The sequence below is a fragment of the Eulemur rufifrons genome, chromosome 15 (genome assembly GCF_041146395.1).
Source record: "Eulemur rufifrons isolate Redbay chromosome 15, OSU_ERuf_1, whole genome shotgun sequence".
NCBI classification, from domain to species: Eukaryota; Metazoa; Chordata; class Mammalia; order Primates; family Lemuridae; genus Eulemur; species Eulemur rufifrons.
Genome location: NC_090997.1, coordinates 73,476,845 through 73,502,023, shown reverse-complemented (window position 1 = coordinate 73,502,023; position 25,179 = coordinate 73,476,845). Strand labels below are relative to the sequence as shown.

The 25,179-nt window shown below is 35.7% G+C and overlaps 1 protein-coding gene across 1 annotated transcript in view; it reads right to left on the bottom strand.

Annotated features, from left to right (window-relative positions):
* CLVS2 (clavesin 2) overlaps positions 1-25,179 on the bottom strand; it is a 62,770-nt gene that overhangs the window by 32,545 nt on the left and 5,046 nt on the right. The window contains exon 2 of the mRNA XM_069488585.1: positions 17,051-17,225. Coding sequence (XP_069344686.1) covers positions 17,051-17,225 — 175 coding nt within the window. The remainder of the gene's footprint in view (positions 1-17,050; positions 17,226-25,179) is intronic.

The following is a 25,179-nucleotide window of genomic DNA, read 5'->3' as shown; positions in this document are numbered from 1 at the left end:
TAAGTTTCCTTCAAATGCTAAGATTCTAAGATTCTAGACCTGTCTACACTAAAATTTTATTACAGAATCTGACATAGCATGTGCTTCTGTGTTGTGTATCTGCTAATGTGATTTAGATCTATGTAGCATAGACAACAGTTCCATACAGAATTACATAAAATACCAAGAAATATCATCTCTATTAGATGAGAAAGATCACATTAAGGTGCTCCCTGATACTTTAACACCCAGTTTTCCATTCACATGCACTTAGTTATTAGTCTCGAAAGTATATAGGAAAAAGAAGTGCCCAATAGTAAATTTCTAAGCCTTAAAAATTTAAAGTATATAAATAGTTGTTTATAATTTACCAACATATGATCAAATTTTAGAGGAAAATGAATGTTATTAAAAAGCCATATAGTACATTATGCTATTAATGTGCTTCTCTGTAAATGCACAGTACATTAATATAATAAACATAATTTATCATTAGATGCTGAGCAAATACAAATATAAACCTTTTCAAGCGAATCTTTTCCGCAAGAGATTTTAACATACATAACAACTTATTTCATTTTTTTCCAAGAATCTCTTTAAACAGCATTCTAAATTAAGTTCTATACTGTTGTCTTACCAAAACTCCTGCTTTATTTCATTTAAGGTCAGCCTGATGAGCTCTGGGTATGCACAGCACAGCAGACCCGTCACCCTTTAGTCTATGCAGAAAGTACAGGTGAGCAAACCCGTGGGGTGGGAGAGAGTGGTCAGAGAGACTATGCTTTAAAAAGATAACTGTGTTCACTGCCCAGAGTGGGGATTGGTTAGGGGCAGGCTAGGGGCAGGCTTGGGGCAGGGAACCAGTTTTGTCCTCTGGGATAACCAAAGTGACATAGAACAAAGATTTAAATGAGGTCAGGGGAAAAAAAGTGGATGGGAAAGGACATAGACCTTCCCTTCCATTTCATTATCACTGACCTCCAGTAATGTGGACTTTCAGCACCTCTGGGCTGGATTGCTACGAAAGTCTCCAAACTGCCTACTTTTCAAACTTCTTTCTTTAAAAGTATTCCACTCATTGAGTATTTGTGGGATGAAAGCATGAACAAATGGATGATGCCACATTAATTTTTGTATTATCCATTTTTCATGATTTTTTTCTTCTCAAAATATTCACTGATTCTCCATTCTTCATAAAATATAGTTTAAATTCAAAGCCCATCCCATTTGGACCCCTCCATTCTTCATAAAATATAGTTTAAATTCAAAGCCCATCCCATTTTGACCCCAACCTTTCAGATGAATTCTTCACCTCCTCTTGCTTTCCTTCCTTAGGTCAACCCCTCACATTGGACTGCCTAGACGCGTTACCACCTCCATACTGCAACCTGTGCACCTTCACCTCTCTAAGTTCATGCTATTTTTCTCCCTACGCCTCTCCACATATTCAAATCATGTCATCCTTGCAGACCTAGCTCAACTTTCAACTTTTTCATAAAGGCATTCTTGCAGTTTAGTTCATGTCCCCTCCTCTGAACTATTAAACAATTTCTGTTTGTAAAATTTATTTTACCATTTGTTGAATTGATTTTAATAAGGATATAACTGATAAGCAGAAGCAACACATACTATTTAAAAACATGAGTGTCTTTGTAAGATGAAATTTATTTCAACTTTTTCTTTAATTTAATTTATCCATGGCTATCTTATTTCAGATTTGCCTAAAAATATTTTTTAAATAGTGCTTATTGATGGCTACTGGACTGAATTCAACTTCCTTCTTTCTTCCTTCCAAAAATTGGTTAGTACATGCCAGGTATAATATTAGCATGATATTTAGAGTTTTATATCAGTCTTGTGGTTTATAAAATATTTTTTTTTAAGGATGTCTGATCTTTTTCTCCAAGGCATATTTACATTTACACTAACTCTGCTTCCTAGAATCTTTCTGGAAATTTCCTTTGTGGTCCCAAATGTGACCTATCACATCTATATGTACTAGAACTGCATAATTTTCTTAAGATGAGCAGCTGCAGCTGCCTGATTCCATTAATCTACCCATCAAACTATGCTAATATTATTTTTTAGAGACTAACCTTTTAACATGGTGCATTGTATATTTATTTGTTAAATATTGCTTCATTTTTTACTGTATATCATGATTATTTGAAATAAAGATTTTATGATAAAAATATTATGTTCCAAATGGCAAAATATGTCAAATGCAGAGAGTAGAAAAAAGAAATTTTTACCACAATCCTGCCATTCTCATATAATCATTACATCCACCCCAATCCTTTCCTTCTCTTTTGTGAATATATTATTAATATAGATATTACAATATTTTACCTGTTTATATCACATATATTCCACTAAATATTATGTTAATAAATAACCATTTCTGATATTATTACAAACTCTTTGCAAACATTAAATGGAAAGATCATCCATCACAGAAATCTGTCTCAGCCTACCTGAATATTTCCTTTCTATATGCCTGTTAGGTGAGTCACCATTTTTTAGCATTAAAATTATTATGATCTATTTTATAAATTTATAGTAAATACCAAAAATAATGCTATGTGTTTTAAGTGAGTTTCCCTGGGTAACAGACTCTGAGACCAAGCTTTGCTTATAGAAGGATCATCAAGGAGTGATCTTAGGGTCAAAACTTATAAGGAGGTAAGAGAAAGAAACTAGGCAGAGGGAGACATTCAACTATGATCCAGTCACGACAGAGGCCTCAGCTGATCCACAAGAAGCTCTGGAGTTGGGGTGGCCTTTCAGATTTGTCCGGAATGGAGGAAAGAGGACACATTATTTGTAGTTCTGCAACCAACTAACACTTATTCTCACTATATTCCCTAGGGGCATAGCCTGTGGCAAAGTAGCTGCCTTTAAATGAAGGCAATTTCTAGAGAAGGACTCAGCTTAAGCTATCAGCTGCTAACACTCCGGGCACCTGGGAGAATAACTGCCTTGGCTCTAAGGGAAGCATCTGGGCAGCACATTATATTACCCATTACAGTTCACTCCTTGTGCCACTTAGATTCACTTGCTTCATGTAATAAGTTCATATTATTTTCTCTTTGGGAACTTAAAACAGGAAAGTTAGTAGGAAGAACCATACCTCGCACTGCTTCTACTGCTCTGAAAGCACTTCCTTCTTACAATAGATTTCTTCCCAGCTAAGGGAAATGAGCCAAAGATGTGTCTGTGGATCCGGTGGACCCACTGTGATTCAGATCTCAGCTAGAACTCCATTAATTCATTTCCTTAGCCTATACACTCCCACTCTAATGGGGCAGGGAGGGATTTTCATGATGGTTCTCAGGTCCCTGGATATCAATGTCAACTTGGTTCCTGTGTCCAACAGCCCTTGTAATGGCTGGATAACCCCCTTACTCGAGTGTACAGCTACCCAAGAAAATGGCTGTGGATACCTTTGAAAAGTAACTGATGAAATAATTGTATATACTTGGTGTTGCAGGGTCCTTCTTCATGGGAACGTATATTCTTCTTCAGTTCACAGATTTGGAGTCTGATAATTGGCCCAGATCAGGAAACTAAGCATGGTATTCTAACTTTACATTGGGATAGCTGTCCTCATCCTTTTGATTTCTTTTGGTTGAATATTTTAAATAAGACCTTTCTTGCCTTCCCATCTGTCTCATAGGAACACATGATTTAATAACCATATCCATAGTTTCCTGAGTACCAGGGCCTTATGGCTGCCACCCCAAGTGTGCCACTCAATTCAGTAATTTTACCCAACATACTTATGATGTTTAAATGCCAGTATTATTTCCAAATCTTATCATCCCCATTGCTCAGGAAGGTCTTTATCTAATACATTAGCTGTCTTTCCCAAAGTTCTTCTGATTATCACTCCTGAAGCTTTCAAATGCCTGAGATATTGAACCCTCCAGTGTATGTATGGTCTCTCAAGAAAATCCCATCCTATGTCACAACTTGTGAAAGTTTTAAGAATCATAGCTCTGCAATATGCCTTTAGTCCATCCCCCAGAACCAGTGGTATGGTCCTCCCTGCCAACTGGCTGCTGAGTTAGCTGAATTGAATGGTGTTCTTGCCATTGAGGATGTCATTACCTAGATGAAAGCAGTAAGGAGAGGTATGTATATTAACCATGCCTATACAAATCTCTTCAGGTGGTTTTGGCAGAAAATATTCATAATATTCTCAAGAGTGAAAATCCCAAGTCTTGGATCCTAGGAATAAACCAATGAGTCCCATTTTTTATAAAGAGCCAATACTTGTTACAATTATATTCAACCATTACCTTATAACCTGGAAGACCAGAGGCAAGGTCTATAAACATCTAATAAAAAACTGCCTATTGTTTTTAAGAAGGTGCATTAATTGTAGAAAATGTTGGGGGCAGGGAGGCTACTTTCTTTACATCAAAATTCAGTTGCTCAGTTTTATATGACCTGCCAAGTTTTGCTGATTAATTATATTACATAAAAATCATATTTTAGTCTAACAGGTTAATCTTCTTGTTACTTAAGTTTACTTACATTTTCTTCTTGAGCACAGAGCAGGGAATAAATGTATGGGCAGGACTGATTTTAACCTACTTTGACTAGGTATCATGTCGATCTCTTTCATATATGTTATCTAGTTCAATCCTCATAATAATACCAGGTGGAAGGTATTAACACCATTTTTAGATATGATAATAAAACTGAGATCAGTTAAGTATTCTATCCAAAACTGCAATCTGGACATGGCAGAAGCAAGATTTAATCCCAGGAATGCTTGAATCTAAAGTCTGACCTATCCTAGCAGTTGTCAGGAAAATAGAAAAATTTGCTTTGACTATATCCTGTACAATTGTTCTCCAAACAACTCTGTATGGAAAAAGCAAGTAAATAAAACATGATTTTCCCAGATGTCTACTTGGATGAAGGCAGAAAATTTCTTTCTTCCTCATATGGCCTCATGATGAAACACAAATCACAGTACATCACTCTCTTCCTATATATTATACAACCTAAAAGTGTTTTGTGCTTGTAAATTAGTTTATAAATAACATTATGAGAAGCCCCCAAGGGGAAAGGAAAGGGAGAGAATAATTCTGCTTTCAATGATAATACATGAGCTTTCAGTAAGCAATTCCACCAACTTTAAAAAAAAAAAAAAGAGCTATTTACAAATAATGAAGGAAAAGGAGTCTTGTAGGGAGAACCTTGGCTACTCAAACATAAATTGCGAGACTCAGGGAAAAAAGAGAGAAAAATCCACTTCTGTGGTGGCTCAACCTATTCTGAGTTAGAGGGGCCTAATTTAAAGGCCTTTATGACTAGAGAAAACCAGAACAGCAAAGCGGAAAAGGACAAACCGCAGGAACCGAATTCCTGAGAGCTCTCCATGGTGCTGCTCAAGTCAGCCTAAGCCTTCTTTGATGGTTTCTAGGCAGCACTGAAGTCATTTTAACTCTTCTTTGAGTTAAGGACCTTCATAGTTCTAAATATTTATGAAAGTGGAACACAGTTTCCCTTTATTTACAGAAGAGTGCATTTATTCCCTTTTCACTAACTAAATTATCTCTCCAAGTTTAGTATATAGCAGGAACCCACTATGACGCTGATCACCTACCCCATATTGAGACACCAGGCTTCAACTAAGTGTAGTTCGTTTTCAGTCCTGTAGAACCTCTTCATTGTCCTATGTAGAGCAGAATGTGCTTTCCTTTGGCCATCTTAGGAGAGAGAATGGGCTGACCAGAGACAGCTCTCTGAGGTCTTCTTTAAAAACCAGGCAATAAACTTGACTATCTGCCTGAATGACTACCCAATTGCAAATAAATGTGGCTTTCTATCCTTTAAAGTTTTAGATCAGGTGTTACTAGGCTGATTTTCCAGGACTTATGGGTACATCCCTTGGAATTTTTATTTTGGGAAACAAATTTATTCCATATTTCATCCCAAAAATGTATCTCTGGGCATTCAGATCAAAGAACATTATTATCTTCATCATTACCATCATCATTATGATCATAGTACAATTATTACCATATAAGAGAATAATAATTTCTCTTCTACAGTCTTATGCTAAGGTAAGAATGGTGGCTCTTGACCTTCATTTCTATCACCTTGTAATCATAAACTAGAAAATAATTGTCTTTAGGTCAGTAAGAAGCTTCCAAATCAATGTGGCAGACTGAATACGTATAATTTCCTTCCTTTTCCCCACAAATTTAAATAACAGTAAAGAGTACAAATGATAATAAATTTACAACACCACTGAAAACCAAATGAAGCAGGGGAGCATTAATGAATCAGATATTTTCATGAAATGTTGGAAGATAAAAAAAATACTTGTGGTTCTAACTCCTGCTTCCAAGAAGATGGGATAGTCATACCTTCCTTCATCCTTCCCATTAAGTATAACTAAAAAACCTGAACATTATATTTAAAACAAACATAAAAAGACTCTGAAACGGGAAGAGGAGAAGGCAGATCAGCTAGGGACTTTGGTACCCAAAAAATGACATGGTGGTAAGTTCCCTGGGTTTGATTTTGCCTCATGAATTCCAGATTTAAAGTGAAAGAAACTGGAAACTCCAGGGGACACACACAGATGAAAAGCCCTAACAAAAGCTTGCTCTCACTAGCCAAAGGCCCCGGAAAGATACTTACTGGCAACATACAAAACAGGCAATAACTGCTCTACTCTAGCCAAATAACACAGGAAAAAAGTCCTCACCCAAACCCGTAAAGGCCAAGGGGGGAACCTAGAGTTGTACCCTCACCAGGCTATAATGAGGCACTTCATCCCACATGAGTGCGGTGCCAGAGAAGGCCGAGTAGGCAGCCAAGACTCTGAAGCCTGCTGTATCAGTGTTCATAGCCTGATATTGCACAAGAGTTTTGGAAGATGTTACCAATTGGGGGAGACATATATGAAATCTCTCTGCATTATTTTTTACAAATGCACATGAATCTACAATGATCTCAAAATAAAAATAAAAGGTTTAACAAAAATGTATGTAATCATGAAACAGAAGCATTATGATACACAATTAAGAACACAAATAAAGAATCCATGCTATAGAAAAACCAGAAAGGGAATCAGAGAAAAATCTAGAGGAAAGAATAATAACAATAATGTTTCTTTTTCTAACTGAAGAATTCATTAAGTGTCTAGTGGAAACATAAAAAGATCTACTCCCAGATGCCTGTTTGAATGCCAAGTATGAAGAAAGATCTGAAAATCTTTTACAGAGAAGTTACAACAACATATAAAGTAAAAATAATTTGAAGCCAGGCATCTTGTCAGAAATCATGGATGACTAACAACTATGAAATAGTGATTTCCAAGTACTAAGGGAAAGTTATTTTGAAGTCATATTTCTATATCTAGCAAAACTATCAAACAAATATAAGAACAATATAAATACATTTTATAGGATGCAAATATTCTGCAATTTTACCTCCCTTACACTCTTTCAGATAAAACAGCAACAACAACAACAACAAAAAACCTAAGATTGAGTCTATCAAAATAAAAAAGAGAGAGAGAGAAAAGAATTAAAAAACTTGAGGAAATGAAATCCAAGAAACAGTTAAGACAACATGGCAGTGAAATTTTAAAAATTTCTAAGATGGCAGTTCTAATATAGGTCTAATAAAAAGAGGAAAATATCATAACATAAAGAATATCTAGCATACTTCCAAGAGGAAAGTACATTCCTTGTAGTATATAAGATGGAAAAATTAGGTAATGATAATATAACTTTTGCTTTTATTTATTCATTTCCACATTGATTAAAATTATATTGACTTCTGTATGTTTTCACAATATGGACAAAAAAAGAAGTAAAACTCCAATTGGCCTTTTAAAGTACTTGATAAATACTGATAATATGATGAATCCTAGGGATTCTACATCCTAAAATTTGACAGTGATTCTATTCTCTAAATCTATGTGACAAGACTTTATTGTGAAATTCAGTATTTCAGCAGCTAATATTCTTTACTGAAAGTTTCTTCAGTTAGGCCATCTCATTTTTTAAAAATGTCTTGTTCTCATTTTATGAAAATTAAATCCCAAATTTGGAAGATGTCTAACTTCAGGGCAAAGCAACAGCAATATCATTACATAGTGAACATACCAAATCCAAAAATCCAAAATCCAAAATCCAAAATGCTCTAAAATCCAAAACTTTTTGACAGCTGACATGGCACTCATAGGAAATTCTCATTAGAACATTTCAGATTTTGGATTTTCATATTTGGAATGTTCAACCCAGTATGTATAATACAAATATTTTAAAATCTGAAAAATCCAAAATCTGAAATACTTCTGGTCCTAAGCATTTTCGATAAGGGACACTCAACCTGTATAGCTGTTATGGGAGTCAATTTAAGGTGTCAACTTGAAAGGGCCACAGGGTGCCGATATATTTGGCTAAACGTTATTCTGGACATCTGTGAGGGTGCTTCTAGATAAGAGCAACATTTGAATTGGTAGACGAAGTAAAGTAGATTTCCCTTCCCAATGTGGCTGGGCCTCATTTAATCCATTGAAAGCCTTAATAAAACAAAAGGCAGGGTAAAAGAGCATTTTCTCTCTTTGCCTGGCAGTCTCTGAGCTGGGACATCAGTCTTTCCCTGCCTTTGAATTTGACTTGGATTGTAACTACATTATAGGCTCTTTTGGTTCTCAGGACTTTGGATTTGAACCAGACCTGTACTATCGGCTCTCTTGTGTCTCAAGCTTGCTCACTGTAGATCCTGGGATGTCTCAGCCTTGATATAACTGCATAAACCAACTTCTTTTAATAAATTGCTTTTTATGTGTATACATATATGTATATATCCATCCTATTGGTTCTGTTTCTGGAGAACCTAGACTAATACAACTGTCCTGACACAGTTTTAAGAATTTAGAGGAATTATTTACCTTTTTCTCCTTTTAAGTTCAGAATGTTTGGAAATACTCATCATAGCAGAGTCAGAGTAATTGTGGAGAGTTGAATTGATTGCATCACAACTGTGTTGTATTTGTTATAGAGACATAGTTATACTGATGCCGGTATTCACACATAGAAGTTGCCTGCCCCCTTGCCTTTCCAAAACTAGTCAGGTATAGAGATAGCAGTCAGCACATAGAATGAATTGTAGGAAAGATGTATTCATTCCTTTATACTTCAATATAGGAATTAAAGCTCCTTGAAACACTTTCTAATTATCAACTCTTTCTTTCACAGAACAAAAGCAAAATGTCTCTTAAAGAACTAATTGAAGAGTCATCAAAGTCATTTTAGGTAATCAGCATTGTGAAAAAGAGTACAAGTTGTCCAACCATTCCTCCCCTTCCTGAGATTATAGTTAGATTCCATTTCTCAACCTTCTTTATAATGAGTGTCCACTTGTCTGAGTTCTAGCCAGTAGAGTGCAAAAAGCAACAATGTGTACTACTTCCAGGTCTGGCCCATAGCAATCTATCACATGTAATCCTCTCTGTTTTTCACCTTACAGGGAAAAAGAATAGAATTGAGAAAAGTGACCTTGGAAGCCACATGGAGAAGGCGGCAGGATAACAAGGGAGAAGGGATAACAAGGGAGAAGGAATATGAGCCACTGACTGAATGAGTAGGAGCAGTACCATCCTCAGATCAAAAACATTCACTGGATTTCATGTGAGAGATGGATGAGCCAATGTACACATTTTGGTTTGCTTTTTACAGAAGCTAGAATTAAATTAAGTAACTGGATTACACTCACCCACGTTTTAAAATTCCAGTTGATGAAGGACTTTCAAAATGCAGTTGACTTTTGGTCATAGAAATACACTGCTATTAATTGTGCATAAAACAGCATCCCAGGATAAATCCAAGGAAGCATTCCTCTTGTGAGTTTATTGTGGCTTCTCTGATTGCAGATGAGAAGAAAACCAAGCCCATTAAAAAGAGCTCCTCAGAATAAAGGATAAATAGTATTTTAATTTCCAGAACAATCTTAAAGAACAGAACAAGAATGTTATCTGTGTATGGGATAGAAGAATCACTCACCTACAAGATTCTGGTATCATGGCACCAAAATTTTAAAATATAAAGAAAGGAAAATAACACCTTAAATTGATATTTCAAAAGATTTTAATTAAGTGCCCATGAGATAACATTTATGATGGTGAAATGGCTAGACGTCTGAAAGATAACCATGTCGATTTTATCAATATCTATAGGAAACCCTATTGCCACTTGGATACTAAACTACTTTTTAAAAAGGATAAATGGATGTTCACATTTTTCAGCTTTGATTTGAAGACAGTGAAAAAATGAGGTTCTGCTGGGAGAGGATACAAGATGCATTTACATTGCTGCTGAAAAGAATAAGAAAGAACCAGATTTACTCATCTTTTTTGTTCTCTAATGCAGGATATGTCTAAACATAGCCAATAAAATGAAATGCAGAATAGCTTATATGCTTTGTTCAGTTTTTTAACAGATAATTACTTTTTATCCATTCATCAGTATCTCAATGACTCAGCCTCCCCCCAAAAAGTGTGATTTGCTTCTTTCCCTTGTGTTACTGCAATTATTTGAATACTAGAAGCAAAATAACAACCATTTTGTCAGTGGTTGACTGTAGAAGCATTAAATTTCATTGATAATTACTAATACTATTTATTTAATTCAGTAAATACATGTTAAATAACTCCAAGAGCACTCATTTCTTTATTTTATGTTTCATTAAGGTGGATACCTGCCTCCCACAACTAGACACTTTTAACAGATTTAGCTGCTTATCAAAGGAAATGAACAGAAATTTTAACACAAGAAAAAATATGATTATATATATATATATATACACATGTGTATATGTACAGAATTAATCTAGACCATTATCAAGTATTATATAATCTTTATCCTGCTTGCTGAACTGAACATTTTGTGTAGCTTTTATGTGCCTATTGTCCACTTTTGAGAAAGACATACAATGCCCTAATTTTGGGAACTAAACCTCTCAGCCAGACCATATTCTCACACCATGAAATAAAGTAACTTTAGGGTTTTCACTCATTTTGTTTTAGGTTAAATAATAACTGAAAGGAAGCACACTTAGCTCAAACAGTTATGCATGTGATAGAAAAAATGTCACTTTTTTTACACACTGCCCTTGTCACTGTTTCTTAATATGGTTCTGCCTGTGCATACAAAATGTGGCAATAAATGTTCCTACCTCCAGGCTGTCTGAATGAATACAGTTCATTAGCTGTTGTGTTCATTTTCAAAAAGATAGGCATTGTTTCAACTCCCTCCCATCAATGCACCCTGATACTGTTTTAAGTTTAAAAGGTAGCTTATAAGCAAGAGGTTTCTGCAATTGCCCACAGAATTCTAAACCTGAAAACTAATAACAGCCTAACAACCATTACAAAGAACACTGCTGTAAAGCACAGATTCCTTTTATCATAAATTCCTAATTCAATCAATATCTCACAAAGTTCTTTTCTATACTCTCCCTTAACCACTTTAACCTGCCTTAACACAGGCACACACACACACACACACAAACACACGCACACACATGCATACACACACTCACGCACGCGCAATTTCAAAGCTGCCCGAAATTACAGGTAGGATTTGGAGGACTGATCAAGCTAATGCTAGACTCAAGTTAATGGAGCTCCTCACCCGCCAGCCTTGGACAGTGATGTTCCAAGTCATTAGCATGTCCTCTGTTTTTGGCAAGATTCCCTAGGTAGGACCGGCTTTCAAACAGTCAGAGCCAGAATTTGTAGAAGCTGAACTTTTTGCCTTCCACATGAATAATCAGAGCTCTCAGGGCTAGCAGATTGGTAGCTGCTGGAAACGCTGGGCCCTTGAGTCAAATGAAAGGGCCAGCGAATTGATTACATATTCTTTATTCTGTCACAAGTCCTACTTATTAAGGGCTCTTACAATATCTGGCACTATTTTAGGCATTTTGTAATGGCCCTACATCTGAGTCTTATGTAGCAATTCAAAGAGCTATTCAATCCCTTGTTACAGACAAACCCCTTGCCAGAAAGCCATGCCTTGACTACATTATGAACTTTTTTGGCAGATGGAGTTTGGGGATTCCTGTGAAATTGTGAAAGCAAAAGCACAGAGACACACAGCAGGACAGCACTAGGAATGACAAAGAAATATATCCAAAGGGCAACAAAAACACAGGTAGAATTAGGATAAGTTAAAAAAAATTTACAAATTGAGAGATTCTGGATTCATTAAAAAGTTTGAGTTTTTTCATTAGTAAAGAGTTTTAGGGATATTTTACAAGACAAAATAGAGCAACAGCAATAAAAAATATTAAAAGCATATAACAGCATTTCACTGTAAATTCAGAATCTAAGCTGTTCCACGTATTTCCAAACATTTCATGTTTTAATTGGCTTCCCAGGCAGATATCTTAGTCTACCAGTCACATTCACTTAATCTTGTATTGATTTTCTAAGAAACTTCCTGTTTCTATGACTACCCTAATCAATTAACTTCTTGTGAGTAGCAAGACAATTTTCTCTTTCTCTTTTATTTTTTTTTTTTTTCCAAATGAAGCCTGAATAGTTTCTTTCCACAAAAATATCTAATGTTGCCTCTTACTCATCACGGAACTACATTATGTTGGTAAAAATGGTTGATGTCTTTCATATTTGAAAACATTTGGAGATTCTGCACAGAGAAAGCATATAGACTTGCCTTGGAACAATATTATAAATGGTTTATCAATTTGTGGTTGGGGTGATAAAAGTCCTCTTTAGCTATCAGCAAAGAGGTTTCTCCTTGGCCTGTATGCTCTATCACAGAGGACTGGGAGGCTGGTGGTCACTTAAAAATGCAGCTCACTGAGAAAAAGAAAATAGTCTGCTATTTGGTGTCAAAAAGATACAAAGCCACAGGCCAACCATTTGTGACTTCTTTAGCTAGAATAACACTGTCTATCCTAATAAACAAACGTCACCTATATTAAAATGTCAGGATTTGGAGATGGGGAGACAGTTATTTTAACCTGAGCCTACTAACTTTTTCTTAAGGACAGGCCTGGAAATAATAGAAACCACAATATTCAGGAAAGGCCTTGGTCTTTGGAGTGAAGACATCCTGGACTCAAGTGTTGAGTCAGCTTAGGAAATTTAGTTAAACATCTTTTAAAATCCCTGAAGTTTGATTTCCTGTCCTATAAAATGGGAATATTATAATTACCTCAGTGGGGTTTTGGGGTTCTCTAGATATAACTTCTCCTTTCTTTAATTCAAGTCCATTCTTCTACCCAAAAGATCTTTCCAAAACAGAAAAGCGATTAGGGCACTTTCCTTTCCCAAACTTCCCCATGTCTGGAGAGCACAGGAAAAACCCCATAGTATCCAGTCTTTTGTCCCATAGAGCCAGGTTTCAGCCTGCCTTTCCAGGGTTATTTCTGGTTATTCTTCTCCATGTATTTCTCATTCTAGCCATGTCAAAACAGACGCATCATGTACTTTCAATCCCCTATAGCTATGTGTTTGTTCTAAGTACTTTCCCAATGTTCCCCTGACCAATACACCCATTCTGTTCTTGTCCACTTAGCAAATTCTTGCTCAACCCTCAAAGCCAAGGATATCTCCAAAAATACCACCTTTCTAGCTGTGCCTGGAGCTTATCCCAAAAGAAACAAAGATTAAATTTCATCAGGCGAAACAATCTCATTTGTTCTTTGGCTTCCAACATGAAAACACATTTTATTTGGCATCCAACATGAAAATAGCTAGATGCTATTTAACTACAAAGAAGTGACAGGAAAAAAAAATGCAGTCTGTGTATTTACAACCTGAGCACCAAAAGAAAAATATGGTATTCAGATTCCCAAAGTCAATCACCTTTAATTTATCACAGTTTATATAGTCACTGAGTTGGGAGAGAAGCAGCACACATCCAAAAGAATATGCTGCCTGAAAAATGAGCTGATCCACATCAATTACTTTAATCATTGATATCACCTGCTAGGTGCAAGATGTATCATTTCTAATATAATTACACTTTAAAATTGGTATAAATGAGTAGCCTGTGATTCAAACAAGTTTAGTAATCTGCTCAAGTATTTGATATGTGGCAGGGTTGTCATCCAAATCCAGGTCTGTCTGCCTCTATATCCCATTCTATTTCCACTCTTCCACATCATTTCCCAATTGACCTTATAGTGTGATGATATATGGACCTAGAGTAATGGTCCATGTGTCTTTATACAATGTATCAGATGCTATCTCTAGTCAGGTCACTCAAAATACTCTTTTGCTTAAGGAAAAAGGAGGTTGGTGATGTGAACAGACAGTTTACACAGCCAACTCAAGAGGAAGAGAGAGAAACCCTCTTCAAATCACAGTTACATCCCATTTATAATTCACATCATAAAAGTAAGTTTCCTCTCTGGCACGAGACCTACTGATAGCTTTTCTTATTTTTGGTCCCAATCCTTAGAAAATTTTAATGTTTGCCTAAATAAAATTAACATTATAGAAGAATTATGGTATAAGTTATCACTGAGTTATTAAAAATATTCTCATCTCTTCACTTCCCAACTGGATTAACTGGAAGGGATTTATTATTGCTGTGGTGATGGTGGTCTCTTGGTGATGGTGGTGGTTGTGTTTAGCAACCTAAAATTGTGTAAGCATCTTTACTTCAAATATTTGCAGTCTTATGTAAATCTTGAAAAAAATGTTTATTCATATTCTGGATGAAACATATAGCAATGCACAATGTGATGTTTCTCACATGGTAAATGCAAAGTAAAACAGAGATTTGATTTAAAGTTGGAAAATGTTACTTCAATATGAGGCTAAATATGAGATCATGCATGTCACAATGGAACATTTTTTAGCAATCCTATATTCTTATTTAGAATTATTATGGCTTTTGTTATCACTTCGTGGCCTTTTGGCTAAGATCAAGTGTAGAATTACTATTGCTTTTAGATATATATATAGACACAGACACAGACACAAAGACACAGATATAGCTTATACAGCATGAAAACATCAATTTGAACTGGAGAAAAATTGAGTTTAAAGGTTAGTAACATGTCAAATTTATTTCCAGGAAGAGGTCTCTTATTTTAAATGACTTCCTAACTGGGAATCAGGAGGAATGAACCCTGCCTGCTCAGTCTGTGTTCTGGGAAAAAAGGAAAGGGAATGAGGCATTTATGGGGAATGGAGAGAGGGCAGTTTTCTATGTGCAGCCAGCACAGGTCCCTGCAGTGAGGGAGCATCATTTCCCTCTCTAGACAGGAACATGGAGGTTTAACCTGACTGCAGCTTCTGCCATGCTCACACTTTGCACTTAAAGAAGTTCTGACAGTGGCAGGGTTAATGAATAAGCTCCCAAACATCGCTGAGCTGTCAGTTTGTTCTCCTGCAATGACTTGTCACATTATTATTAAATGACTCCATAAAGTATGTCAGTTAGAAAATAGCAAGGTACTGAATTTATCGTTGAGGCATGTTTTTTTTTTTTTTTGTTGTTGTTGTTGTTGTTTGTTTGTATTTAATTTCTTGGGACTAACATGAATTCTCCTGTCCTTCATGCAGCTGAAGGCCTAGCTTATCAAGAGCAAAGAGAAGACACAGGTTAAATAGGGATAACAATGATAAAAGACTAGCTTGCCATTCTGTGTTAAGTAACATAGTTTTTGGAAGCCAATTTTCTTCACAAACTGAAGACACTTTATATATTGCTGGTGATAGGGCAGAATTAGTATGGATTCTGCCTGATACACACATTTCCAAACATGTATTATCCTGTGTCCTCTCCCAACCCTTATTAACTGTCTCTGTGGAGTTAAAAACTATGTTGTTTAAGAGAAGATAGGAGCAAGACTGACTCACCAAAAGTAAGTAAGGAAACCCTGCGTGGGGAAGAAAGATCAGCATATCTCATTCAGCCCAGAAGCAGACATCAAACCATGAATTCAATTTGGTAAAATATCCTGCCACCTGGAGAAGTAGCCCATTTTTATGGAGTCAACAGTCATCAATTTAGGTGCATATAGATGCAGTCATAAATTACAATGCAGTTGAGATTTGGATAATTTTGGTTTATTCAATATAAAAAAGTCTAACAACCTGACTTAATGAATGACAAAAATATAACTCATTATTTTAAAACAAGTGATATTTTCAGTGGTAAAAATTAGAAATGTTAACTGTTAACTTGCATCTAAAATACATGTTGGAAAAACAAAGAATAAATACTGAATAACCACTCAAGAGTTAACTTGCAAATCCTTTTAAAAGCTTAAAGTCAGTTCCATAAATATTGTACACAAAGTAGCATAAAGCAAAGTACAGAGAAAGAGCAGAAGGACATCTTTGAAGTTAAAAAGAAATTGACAACAGCAGGTTTATGACATGCCACTAAATAATAATTCATTTTTCATTTTATAATTCCCAACCAGCTAAATATCATTCCCTAGAAGATAGAGTATTCCTGTATAAATTCTATATGACAACCCTTCCAACCAAAAAACAAAACAAAACAAAAAACCAATCAAATGTAAAGGTCAAAAGTAATTCAAAACAGTGACTTTTGTATCTTCCAGACCAAATAACATATTGACTAACTTTCCAACAGTAACATGAAGATGTTGCTGATCATATCCCAAATTCACCAGGTTAAATGGAATATTGAAGCTGATATTTAGATAATTAATTAATATATACAGAAAAGGAAAGAGAAACAAAAAATAAGCCTAAAGAGCTAATCATTAAAATCCAAAAAATGTTGCTCGTTCTGATTTTCAAGATTAAAAATCTCAGTTCCTTCCTTACTTGTATTTATATTTAGATATCATGTATACTGTGCCAAGTATCACAAACTCTCATCTAACTATTAAAAGTCTTGACATCCTTCAGCTTTTCTTCCATAATCCTTTGTTCAGTCAGTGTTTTAATTTTTGTGCTCAAAAACTATAAAATTTTTTGTTCTTATTCTGCAAGTAAGACATTTTGTTATTCTAACACATTAGACAAGAAAAATCAAGCATGGGAGAGCAAGAAACTGGGTAATTTGTATATCCTTACCTGCAGGCCTTCAATAGCTAATCGCAGCATGCTTGGTGTAAGTTTAGACGCTTGCTTGAAGGTGAAGTTACTCCAGTCTATGATCAAAACAAACCCATTCACTTGAAGCTCAGGATCTTCAATCATAGCTTCTAAAGAAAGCAAGATGGCACGCAAAATATCCACCAGTGTGTACCTAACAGCAACAGAAAAGTACTGAGTTAAATCTGACCACCATTTTTATAAAAACCATAGAAATTTTTTAGCACACTAAAAATTCCCTTTAAAATACCTCAGGAATTTTAAGGAAATGATTTTGTTCAAAACCTTCTTTTAAGAAGAGGTTTACTTTATATGTGCTCCAGAGACAGAATTTAACATGTATTTTATCCAAATACACGACAATGCCTTTGAAAATACTACAGTTTGTTTCATATTTTATAATCATTTAATTGATCTTCAAGCTTTCTTATGATTTTCTAAAATTTCATTCAACTATCCCAAAACTAGGCATTATACTTTTAAATAGTGCAACAATGCCCTCTATAATACTGACACTTCATATTTTCAAATTTGAAAGAATTGACAATGAGATTTGAAGGAGTCTTATCAATAAACAAGAACACTGTACACGATAGCTACGGATAAAAGTTAACACAAATTACTTGTATTGAGTTTGTATTAAAATAAAGAGGAAAGGTGGGAAAGATGGAAAAAGAGAGAGAAATATAAACAAAGGGGGGAAAAGTCATGGAAATTTACCTATTATAACGCACGTCATCCATATTTAGGAATTGGATCTTTTTTTTTTCCTGCCTTGCACCTTAGCAGTGCCTGACACATTCTAGAAATCCAATAAATGCTCTTTACGTTACTGTAAAAGGGTACTCAACTAGAGTGCAAAGACACTGGTTGTATTAGATTAAGCCCCTTCCTCAATGAAGGCAATGGAAGTAAGAACAAAAATAAGAAGCCCAATTTGAGAGGCATTTTAGAGGTAAACTTGTTAAAATTTGACAATGTAGGCACTAAAATTAGGGAAGTGTAAAGGATGACACACAGATTCCAGCTTCAGAGCCTGAATAAATAGTAAAACCTTGAATCAACAGCAATAATGCAAACATAAGATACTGTTGGAGATGGCTAGAAATATAGAGCTTTGAATAGAACCTACTTATTTGAGAAACATGTAGTATACCCAGAAAGATATATCAAGAAAACATCTGAACAAACAGATCCTAAACTCAGGAGAGAACTCAAAGCTGGAAATTCTGAACTCAAAAGCATACAGACCTTAAGTTCAAGGAAGTGAAGGAGGTAATGCAATCAGAGCTGAGAGAAACATGAGATAATTATTCTAAAAAGGGAATCCTTAGAAATCCCAGCATTTTAAGAGGAGTCAGAAAATTTCCGGAAGATGTTAATTTCAATTTTTGTACAGCCACATTTTTAAGTTTTTTTTTTTCTCCTGAGACATTCAGGGCTAGATGTTCGGGAAAAGCTAGAGAAAGAGCTCAGAAAAGACATGGGTTGGGGAGGAGAGTAGAAATCATCCCCATTTATTGGAAGTGATGGGCTCATCAGGGAGGCAGTGTAAGACAGTGAGTGTGTATGACAGAGTATTTCCATTTCACTTCTGAAAACATTTGGAGGCCACTGGAGAAAGCACAGTAGTTCAGAAAGGGAAGAATACTTAATATTAGAACTTCAAGCAATTTCTCACCCTCTCAGGGTCTCATTTCCTCATCTGTAAAAGCAGTAGTTTGGAACGGCATCTTTTTTAGAATCGTAGCATTAACCAAGCATAGGATATGGTGTCAGAAGACTTCAAGATGGAATCTCTACCCTGCCCCTCGTTACCTGTGTTGTCCTGGATGTGTCAGTGATTTATAATTCTGAGTATCAGTTCCCTTATCTGATAAAAAGGGAGTAACTATACCTATATCTCACTGTATCTCACTGGTGGTAGGGGAGTGAGAGTAGAGGTGGTAGAGAGTCAAAAAGATGGTTCAGGTGAAAGCATGTGCATAATTCTAGGTATACAGCAAGTGTTCAGTAAATGCTGGTTGAAATAAATACATAGTATAATTTTTGTTGTAATGGTAGCCATATACATAGTGTACTAGTCAGGGTATAATCACAACTGAAGAATGTTTTACTTCAAAAGTTAATGATAATCTTTAGGATAGCCTATTACTATTATAAAAAGCAAGGATCAAAAGGTCTAGGGATAGGGCATCCAAAAATACTTTGTGAATATATAAGACAATAAAACTTTTTGCAGAGCTCTATTATGTATTTGTTATTAAATCTGTCAAATATGTATGGTTGAATACCTTTATCTGTCACTTTATGGCTGGCCTACCATCATTTTAAACATAATGGCCTGACACACTGTTGTGAAATGAAACCTATAAACCTAAACACATTGGAAAGTCAGAATAGAAAGGCTTTATTTCTGGTGAAAATTTAGACCCCTACCCCTCCAAAGTCATTTTAATTTCTGAAATTCATCCCAATATCACGGTAAAGAAAATTAGACATTAGAAAACTCCAATTTAGAATGTTCCCCTCATTATGAAGCTGATCATTCTTACGTTACCCATAAGAATAATATGCAACATGAACACCAAAATACCATCAAATAAAACTTAAATCTGAAATAAGCTTTGAAAAGATGATGCATTTGTATATAGTGAAAATAAATTATGGCACCAGTAGGAACTGAAAACAAGAGGCAATTTGTTTTAAGTAACACACTTGAAGTATGGTTTTCCTAAACTTTGTCAAAATCAAAAGAAAAATATATATACATATCATTATTCTGAAGCAAATAATATAAGGCAAATCTCAAAGTCAGCAATGAGGAAAACAGTTTTGCAAAGTTTTCAAGAGCAAGTCTAACCAATTTTTTTTAATTTAATATCTTGCACTAAGAAAAAAATTAAATGATCTTTATATAAATCATAATTTATAAGTTTAACAAAAGAAACATGAAAAGATCCCAGCTACTTTTATTCAAGGGGCAGGTCAAAACCACTCTTGACTTAACTCCAGTCCTCTGTCATCAAACATGTCACACTATTACTATTAGCAGCTCAGCAGGCTATTCCTAAGCAGAACATTATTACACGGGATCTCGCCAGAGTCTGTAAAATATCTTTCAAAGAAATGTATCATCTATAAATTTTATCTCTTCAGGACTCCTACCATTATTCTCCTTTTAAAAATTATTTTAACTGTTACAACTTACACTACAATGTAGAGGTCACCACAATGAAATATTCCACATGTTCGCGTTTGGAGTTTATACCCAAATTGTATGGGTTCCACCATTGCTATTCTTCCCTTGTTTATTAGAAGAAAGCCATAAATAACAAACTAGCACATTTTTGACTCCTGAGTGTGCTTCCCAAAATAGCATTAAGTCAAACCTAAATTTGCAGAAAGAATGATATTATGTAGTAAGAAGAAATTGTGACACCAATAAGGAATTTTACAACTGACATCAGACTAGGTAGACCACTACTTTTGAAAGGAGTCAAAGCAGCTATAACACGTAGACAATATTCGGAGAAGACTTTGATATCCATAGTTCCTATTTACTGCCTGTGCAATTAGAAGGAAAACATTTCATCCCTGTTGAAATTTTTCAGTTATAAAATCAGTTTGCCTTACAGAGTAGAATGTATGTTAAAACATTCAGCTATAACAAATACAAAATAAAAATAAGGACTCTTGATGATTTTTCTAATCTTAGCTTGCCCTTGCACCTTGAAGAAGTTACTGAACCTTCCTAAGCCTCCATTTCTTCTTTCAAAAATGGAGATAATAATAGCTACCTCATAGAACAGAACATAAAATACTTAGTCCAGTGCATAGCACACCAGCAAACAATAAACAAACTTCCAAGATTGCTACATTGTCTTTTGTTCTTTATACAATCACATATTCTACACTTGCTTTTCATACTTTTCAACCATTTATTCTTAACTTGATAGAACTGGTGTGAAGATAAAAATGAAATAAAACATGTAAAGCTTTTAACAGTACTTGACATATATAGAAACAACACGTATTTTCTATAATCATTGCTGAAAATCTTTCTTCTATTTGGTTCTGTGATGCTATATTGAACTTTTTCTCTTCCCACTTTTCTGTTCACTATATATCTTTCATCTTTGGTTCCACTCCCTGCTCCAATCACCCAAATGCAGAAATAGACTTTGGTTCCTTGCTCTCATCATGAAGTATCTCACAGAGTTACTGAGTCATGCACTCATCCCTCTGGCCAAAACACTGGTGAATGTCCCATCTATACCCCCAGAGCAAGTGTCACTCTTGAGCAGCACCCTCATCTCTCCAGTTGCCATCTGAACATCAACACCTTACTGACTGCCTGTTACCTGAAGTATTTTATGTTAACGTAACTCATCTCAGTGCCTTGCAAATTCACCTTCCCTCTGGGATTGCCTATATTAATCAATTATTGAAGAATCATTTTCAGATAGTCCCTTTTCTTCTCTGTGTTTATTCACCAAGTCCCAAATATTTTTCCTTTATATATTTACATGTCTTTAGCACCTAACCTCTCCTTTCCCAGCTTAACTGCTTAATGTAATGGAACTTCTCTTTTTTTTTCTTTCTCTCTCCCTCTTTCTCTTTCAGAAATCTTGCATACTTCCTATTGTGAGATTAATCATCCTAAAACCTGCACATAACACTACCACCCCACGGCTCTTTCAAAATCCCACAGTTCCCTTAATAATCATACTTCTTACCTTGCATATCATGCACAGGCTCACATCGGCCATCAACATCTTATCAAATCCATCTCCCAGCAAACCAGTACACTGCTCTGCTCTCCCCTCACTTTAGTCTATGGGGAACACTCCTCTTCCTTTTCACTTTATCTGAGTTCTACCCTTCTCTGAGCCCACCTCCAGCTTGCCCTGCTCTGTGAGATTGTCTCTATCTGCCAGAGACCCCAGTACCTGCTCCTACTCTAAAACTCTAGTGCACATAACTGTCAGTGTTTGTCCCATGGTCCAGACATACACACTTAATAGCTGTGTTTCACCATTTGATACCACTTTCCATTTTTGGCACCCAACAAATGTGCCCTGCACATTGTAAGTGCACAATAATATATGTTAAAATCAAATTATTTCCCAAGGGCACAGATCACACTACTTTACTTTACCTACAATGGTCATTTAAGTGCCATAATAGCATCAGTTTTTAATTATACCATTCACTTAAGGCTTCCCTCTCAGCCCAAAGAGCAATACAAAACACCTTCCTAGACCAGAGAGAGTACAAGAGCCTTGTCACGCAGCATTGCAGAGGGGCAGCACCTGCCTGTAGCCAGGAGCCCCATGACTTGTTTTACAAGAAAAGTTAATTGTGAAAAATGAATTCTGCAAGTACTTTCAAAAAATATTGAACAAAATCAGAGAAGCTTTTTCTCTTGCCTCCGGCCATGCAGTGTTTCGGTGACTACCTGGCTTAGGCTTCTCCCCTGGCGTTCACAGCATCTCCTCCTCTACCACAGTTTGCAATAAGTGTAAAGATCAACTTCAATCACAAACAGGTCATATCCTTCTACTTTCCAACCTTTCCAGCATGACGGGGAAAAACTGGCATCTTGGCATCACATTGAGCAGCACAACAGCCAGCAATTTCCTTTTGTCACTAAATCAATCAGCCATTATTAAATTCTTCATTAAGGCTGCCCCCGCCCCTCAGTTTTCATTAAGCCACATTTTCTAATGTCTGAAGCACTTCATGTTAGAAAGGTGCTTGGGGGAGAGACAAAGGAGAAGAATTACTTTTATTAATGCCGCAAGATATCATTAGTACTAAAGTTGATGAACCCATGTAGGTGTTTTATATTACTAAGCGGTAATAATAATGCTTCTATCTGGGTAATAGTTTAAGATTTCTGAAGCAATTTCAAATGCATTATCTTAATCTCAAAACAACTGCAAAGTCTCTGAGCTGGCTTTGTTCCTAATATTTTACAGATGAGGACACAGGGTCTCAGAGAAATTAAACAATTTGCCCAAAATCACCATTGGAAGGAAGAGAAGAGCCTGGATTAGACAACACGTAGATCAGTGTTCTTTCTATTCCCTGTAGTGCTTCATACCTAGAACAGAGTTTGATGAATAGCTGTCTGCTTTTTAACGGTAGCATAATATGTGTGTCAGAAGACAGGAGGAAGTCAATACCAATGTGGCACCATGCCACACGCCCCCCTGCCTGGCCGCAGTAGGGGACTTTGGTGGAAAAAAAAGCATTAAGACTTCCATAGGAGTCAGGATGAGAAGCTGCAAAGTCTACAATCCCTGGAAGAAATATTAACTCTGAAATTTTCATCTGTCTGGCTTGTATCAATGAGCACAGAAGGTTAGCTGTCTGAGCCTTGCTTTAATTTTACTGCTGTGGGAATGTAGGCGAGTGAGAACAAGAGAGTCATAGGAAATGAAACATCTACAGGTGAATGTCCTTCTTTGAAAAAAAATTAAAAATTTGCACCTTTTGCCACCAAAAAAAAAAATTAAATAAAACAGAATCATCCTGGAAAAATACACACACATCACACAGGCAATTCTTCTTTTCAGGGCCAAATACTCCAAGCAAATATCCAGTTAGTAAATTTTGTGCCTTCAGAAAATTTATTCTTCCACCTTAACTTTCTGTTCCTAATTATCTGTATTCTGATATTTAATCAAGATTTTGTAAACCATAGATAGAATTATTTTTAATTAACAAAGCTTAATTTTTTGGTATGTTTAATTTTCTTTCCCTAGATTTAGGTTGATAACTGTCTGTAGACACAAAAAAGTTACTGCTAATTCACTTATTAGTTGTGTGACCATAAGCAAAGCGCTTACCTGCTATAACACCTATGATAGAATTGTTTTTAAATGAATGAATGAGCGAGTGAATGAATGCAAATGGCACAATGCAAGATTGAATTCAGTTAACCAAGGAGGCGTGTTCTCTTTACACCCCTCCATCCTGAACTTGCAGCACTGATAAACAGCAACCTCGTTAATCACATGTGACCTCTTTGGTAATTAATTATTCAGCTTTTCATGTTTTCTTCTCAGAGAAGTTGTATGTCACTTAGAGGTACAAAGTATGTGTTATGTGTCTTTATTTGCCCCAGTACCTACTAAATTTCTGTGGACATAGCAAATGCTCTACTGAAGTGTGTTTATTTAGTTAATTTAAATGAAATAGGAATTGCTCAATTTGTTATTTGATGTCACAAGGATCCAACATAACAGGAGTATCCTTTCCTTCATGCTAATAACACTGCTTACTATAAGAAATAGATGGCTTCGGTGAAGTAAGAGTTCAATCTTTCCCTCAAAATGGAGAAAATATATTAATGTACTAAGGATAACTTGATAACGTATTAACCACTGGCAGAATATCTTCAAATATTTTTCTTGAGGCATTATTTCAGTGTACTATAGTAACCACAAATCCTTTGCTTCTTTTCAACCTTGTGTAAAGTTGCATATTTGAAACATGAAAATAGCTTGGCTCGGGGCAGACCTAATCAACGTCCTACTGAAGGTTGGCACTCCTGGTTTTGCTGTTATTTCAGGATTATTTTACTAATTACTGTATAATTGCCCCAGTTTTTAGAGACTGTCCTATTTTTTTCAGAAGTTCTTCACAATATTAGTCTAACATTTCTCAGGACAACTTTTTTTCTCCCTATTTTCCATAGTATGTACCAAGAGTACAGTTTGGAATAAGTTGCAGTCTCCAGAGTATTTGTTAAAAGAGTTTCCCTATAAGGAGGCAATATGGAAGCTGTGCTGGGAAAGAAATCCCATGGAATCCACCCCTGCCATTTACACTTTTACCTTAATCAAAATCCACCCAAAACATGGCATAGCAATGCCTCTAGGATTTTGAAGGTAAGGAATCATAACCATGCCACTAGGTATGACACTGTAAAGCAAAAAGTGGAGAAGTATTCAGGGACAAGAATTCTTAAGGAATCAAGCCAAAAAATTAAGCTGCTTTTTTAAAAAACTTGTTTTTGTCTTTAAAATGACTGAGTACAAGTGTTTCTCCATGATTATCTGGTAAACTGTCCTTGACTATTTTAATCTATTCCTGGT